The sequence below is a fragment of the Pterocles gutturalis genome, unplaced genomic scaffold (assembly GCF_000699245.1).
Source record: "Pterocles gutturalis isolate BGI_N339 unplaced genomic scaffold, ASM69924v1 Scaffold36555, whole genome shotgun sequence".
Taxonomy (NCBI): Eukaryota; Metazoa; Chordata; class Aves; order Pterocliformes; family Pteroclidae; genus Pterocles; species Pterocles gutturalis.
Window position 1 is genome coordinate 4,384 of NW_010147082.1, and position 5,405 is coordinate 9,788.

The 5,405-nt window shown below is 41.6% G+C and overlaps 1 protein-coding gene across 1 annotated transcript; it reads right to left on the reverse strand.

The window, feature by feature from the left end:
• Nucleotides 1-673: 673 nt before the first annotated feature.
• Nucleotides 674-4,844, reverse strand: LOC104460156 (zinc finger protein 532-like). Its single transcript, XM_010085949.1, has 3 exons — nucleotides 4,734-4,844; nucleotides 2,916-3,063; nucleotides 674-1,678 (listed from the first exon to the last, which is right to left on the reverse strand). The coding sequence occupies exons 1-3, from the start codon at nucleotides 4,841-4,843 to the stop codon at nucleotides 1,184-1,186; spliced, it is 753 nt and encodes a 250-aa protein (XP_010084251.1). The 5' UTR covers nucleotide 4,844; the 3' UTR covers nucleotides 674-1,183.
• Between the last annotated feature and the right edge of the window lie 561 nt (nucleotides 4,845-5,405).

The window sequence follows — 5,405 nt, forward strand, 5'->3', positions numbered from 1 at the left end:
AAAAATTCTTTTTAGGGATACATACAAGGTAAAAAATGCAGAAACAAACCAAAAATATAACTCTCACAGAGAACTATATATGAAAGGGACAGGATGGTACCTTTTTGTACTTAGTGAAAGCATAACTAGTGATATTAGATACAGGTTTGAAATGGCTGAACGAGCTTTGGACGGTCTGTGCTAAAGCTGAAAGCCCCAGTTACACTGACATAGGCTGGTGTGTTTGCGTCTCGACAGTCATGGGTTTATGTAACACTGAGCACCAGAACATTTGGCATTAGCATACAGAGCTGGGAAATACCAACCCCTGCAGCAAGGGTTAACTATTTTATTTTAATAACCAGAAATAAAGGAAAATACATAATGCTGTGTACTCGCTTCTATAAATGTTTAATAAATTACATGACAAAAAACATCATTATAAGCCTATTCCTCTAGTTACATCTTATTTGTTAAATCCAGAGCAGCCCAGCCCTTTTGTAACAATTTGAGCTTTGATCACAAGCACCTGATGGCCTGAAAAATCACTTCATGATTCAGAGATGTGCAATTACACTTTTTAAAAGTATGTTATCATTCCAGGGGGTCTGCGCTGTTTAGGTTACCACCTAAAACCAGCACTGCATTCCACATATGCAGTGGTACTTTTTTTAAATGCATATTTTAAAAGAGAAAGTTAAAAAGCTTCCTCAGACATTTAGAAGCACGAGTTCTTAGAATTTAAAATGTCCCCTTAGCTTGCTTCCCCTCCCCACTGCCCTCCAAGCACGGCTTCCTGATGCACTTCCATTAGCTAAACCTTCCTTCAGAAGCATTCAAACAAGAAACAGTTTAAGAGAACCTAAGGAACTGCCCCAGCATTCAGAACTCTGTTTTAAAGAAATTTACTAGAAAAAAAACCAGAAACAAAACAGAAAAAACCAAATTTTCCACTAGATACCGATACAAACACATAACAAAGAGTATAAAAGTTATTAGTTTAAATATATACAAACTCTCTTCAACTCAAACACTGCTTCAATGGTTCTGGGGGTACAATGAGGTGAAGGGGACGCTTTTATGCAGAACATACTGCAACAGCCTGAACAGTACTGTTAATGCTATTATACCTTGAACTTTCTGTAGCAAAAATGTCATTAGTATTCCAATGTGGAGAGAGATTTCTGTGTCCCCAGCAATCGGATCACTTCTCCGCTGAACTCATCCGTTTTGACTTGATGAAGGCCATGCCGTGTGTTCTCATGTGGGTGTTTAAGGCCGCTTCTGTTTCAAAAGTCTTTGCGCACACTTTGCATCTCCTGTCTGACGCCGTACTGTCAGACGATTCGTCCTCATGATTGGGTTTATTTTCTTGCTGATTATCCTCCCCAGACCCATTTTGTTTTGATACTGGCTGAGGCTCCTTCAGCTTATGTACAATGAAGAGATGTCTGGAGAGGGACACGTGGGATGTGTAGCAGAGTCCACATTCCCTGCACTGGTACGAAGAGCCGTCGGATTTATGCTGAGGAATATGTTCGTGAAACTGGAGAAGATTTTCTGTTGTAAAGCCACAAACAGCACACTTGTGAACTTTAAAAACATTTATCTTTAGCTTCTTCAAGGGCTGAGTGATTGCACCTCGTGGAGGCCTGAATTCCAGTACAGGTTCTTCCAATTTACGCTTTGGGCTAGGAACCTAAACAAAGCCAGAAATGGTATAACATGTAAGCATAAATGGGCAGTTCTTTTCGTAAAAATTTTGCCTTGCAAACTTCAAAAACCTTCCCTTGGCATATTCCAGTACCACTTTGATAAATGCAATATTTGAAGTAATACAAGCAAATATATGTTGTGCATGTTGGAAAACTAGGGGTTTTCTTTAATAGAATTGCACATAAATTTTTTTCTGTCAGCTCTGATAAAGCTACAGTATCTGATACACCGTATAAACTTGAATAAGTCTTTGCCAGTGTAACTGCATCCAAGTACACACACCCATGAGACTTCAGTTGCCTACATGATGTAGAGCATTAGCCTAGGAACTTCTCAGCTCTATCTTCTGGAAATCTGTTTTCATTACTTAATATTATTTCATGCCTGAAATTTTACTTGACAGATTATCTCCTGACTGTTACTAACCAAAATAACATATTGCCAAGGAAGGACTCAACATGCAAATTTTTAAAAACTAATTAAACTGCTCATTTTTTATATTCTCCTTGTTATTCTTCTGACATGAATACTCCTCAGGAATCCTCTGCATCCTATGTAGCTCAGATAGGCTCCATGATGTTTATGAAGCCAACGTCTATAGTGGCCATATTTTCAACACAAAAAAGAAGACAGTATGTTGGGCTGAAAGAAAGTAATGTAAGGGACAACAGTACATTTAAAAAACCAGGTGTGTTTGTGTCTCTGCTGTCAGCTTTGCACATGCAGTCACAGGTGAAATTCCTTATCACATAGAGACCAAAACACTTCAAAAATGTCAATCCCTGCATATAACGAGTCTTTCTGTGCTGCCACTGTATTTTTGCTTTCCTCCAAACACTCATCATCAATAAAGAAGAGGATAGATTGTCCAAATGCCTCCTAAATGCAACAGGCTTGGGGCCTCAACCATCTCTCTAGGAAGCCTGTCCCCAAGGACTTGGTTGCAGATGATTTGAAAGGTGCTCTTGAAGCAAACCACGAAGGAGTAAGTTACATTCTCCATCATTCGTGATCAAACCAAACAGAAAGTCTTTCCAAAAACATATTCTAGTTCAAGCATGACACAATTTGTTGCAGGAACTTCTGAGACATTTTTTGGGCTGTACTTCACAGAAGATCAGACTTTTATGGGACCAAAATACCTGCGTCTCTTTAAAGATCCTGAATGTATACCCCCCAAAAATTCTCTCAGTGACAGAAAGAACCTTCCAACTGATCACCTTTGTGTCTTCTTTTACTTCCCTTTCTTCCACATTGCTTGATTCAGTCATTTCTTTCACATCAGGATCCTTAATGCCATGCATCAACTGGATGTGTTTCTCCAACATCAACCGCTTGGTAAAAGTGCGTCTAGAATCTGGGCAGTGCCTACATAAACACACAGCAGACATGCACAGGGTCAAACATCACGCCTAACGAAAGACAGGACTCGTCAATAAATCCAGACCAGAGTACAATCTACTGAAGACAGAGACAATGTTTTTGCAATCAGTTGCACAGGTAAATATTAAAAGAAAATGAGCATAATTACAAAATAAAACTAGAAATGCTTGAGCAATTTATATTCAGAGCAAATGGGAAGGTGTCTGAAGATAATATCCAAAATGGTATAAAGTACGAGTCAGAAAAAAAACCTGGGAGCATCCAAGTGTGCTTCTTGGATCCCTGCTAACATCCCCAAATTGTACACTCCATGAGACACTTTCCCAAGTTCTCCTTGATTTAAATCTCGTGGGGAAAGCAATCACCTTCCATGCAGGATGAATGCTAGCTCCAAATGACACTGAATTCTGCATTCAAATCCAAATACTTTCTCTCTCTGGAACTAGGAATTTCTTCTCAGCTCCTTTCTACCCTCAAACCAACCAGCAGAACAAACTTGTCTTTCACACTCTGTGCTTTCTCCAGCTGCATCACTTCTAAACGCCTCCTGTGCTTTTGGGCAGTGTGTTTCTGAGCTCCAATGTTGTAACACACTGTACAGGTGTCTCCAGGAGGGATGGCCAAAACAAGAACTGCAGGGGAGAAGTTAAACTGTCATACTCTCTTTCTGAGTCCCTCTCCTAAGGGTTTAACTTTTTAAATGCTGTTTCATTTAACTTTATTAAAAAAAAAAAAAAAAGACAGTACTGTAGGCATTCTGAAACAAACAGAAAACTACAACATGCTTTCTGCTCAAAGAGTTTGCAAAAACCAGGTACTTGCTGCTTATACACCAAGAGGAACAGTGTCCAGGCCAGCCAGCTCACCGAGGCCGACGTACAAACCAAGGGTATGTTAGAAACAACTTGAGGCACGGGTTGTGTCAGGCAGCCGTGGTGCAGGGAGACAGGAGGCTATACAGCCCTCCGTTGGAGTGCTATGCTACACACGGCAGCCTCACGTTTCCACACCGCAGGGCCTTGTGCCTTCCGTAACAAAGCAGAGACCCTGCCGCGGCAGAGAGGGGACTGGTCACATCTCAGCCACAGAGAGCGGCTGCTGCTTGCAGCTTCCTTCCCAGAAATTCAAACTCAGTCCCACAGCATGCAAATACATACAAAACTATGAATGAAGAGAAAGAACAGAAAGTTTGTATTCTATATCTTACATGATTATTAAATTATGTATGGTCTCTCCAGCCACTTAAACATCACTGAGGATTTTTAGACATTAGACACTGTTTTATGCATGCGAAAAATATTACAAATACTGCCTTTGGTAGATTGGAAGAGTGGGTTCTGTGTTTGAGAGCCTATTGAAAACCAGGTTCATCACCATAGAACTATCGGCCCTGTAAACTCTGCTCAGTAAAGTTTTGGATGTGCTTGCCCAAGCCTGTGAAAGGCAGCAGACGTTACATATGTGTGTTCTCAGCAGCCTGCTGTGTTTTATGCGTGCTGGACAGCCTGAACAGTTTGGCCAGTGTGTGTATTGAAACAACTGGTTCACTTGCAGGAATGGGACACTGGCTTTATACAACCCAGAAAAGAAATTCAACCAGCAGCACTTTTTGTTAGTTTATAGTCTGTTTCTAAATACATAAAAGTAGAACTTACGAGCACGTATACACCTTCCTAATGCCTTTGTGCTTGATACGGTTGTGACGACACAAACTATGGGATGAACTGAAGGATTTGTCACACTGTCGACATGGATGTTTCTTCATTTGCTTTAAAAAAAGAAGAAAAAAAATGAATTAGAAAAGATCAGTAAAAGTAGTGCATGTATCAAACCTTTTGATAAGAGGAAAGAAAGATCACTTCGTGGCACCTGGTACCGCATGCCCAAGCACACACCCCTCTGCAGCAGCACAGCTCCCAAAGCACTGCGGCCAGCACGAGCAACACACATCCATCACTGGCTGTGGACCGGCGGCAGACTGTGGGTGACATGGATGTCCTCCACCAAAGCAGCAGGGAGGATCAGGGGGTGACGTCTGGATCAGTAAAGGCAGTAGGTGGGAGATTTGCTGTCACTGTAAAGGAACCTGTCCCTTCCCCTCACCAAACCACATCAGCAGCTGCTGACCCAGGGAGCACAGCAGTCGTGTACACGGACGCCAAGGAAGGAAGCTGAAAAGGATGGAGTGGTCTCCATCTGTGTCATCCCAGCTGAACACGGCCACAGCAGCTATAGTGTCTGAAGAAATAAAACCTCCAAAACTGCCGACTGTACAAGCCCCAAGGATGAATGATGTGGTCCTGTCCCTTAAATTCCATCAGTCCCGG

What these genes read in the sequence shown, in the direction of transcription:
- LOC104460156 (XM_010085949.1), bottom strand. Translation starts at nt 4,843, where the DNA reads ATGAAGAAACATCCATGTCGACAGTGTGACAAATCCTTCAGTTCATCC. An exon ending in AGGAAGGTGTATACGTGCTC is followed by an intron (nt 3,064 to 4,733) that starts GTAAGTTCTACT and finishes GTGTTTATGTAG; the next exon opens with GCACTGCCCAGATTCTAGAC. An exon ending in AAGTAAAAGAAGACACAAAG is followed by an intron (nt 1,679 to 2,915) that starts GTGATCAGTTGG and finishes GGCTTTGTTTAG; the next exon opens with GTTCCTAGCCCAAAGCGTAA.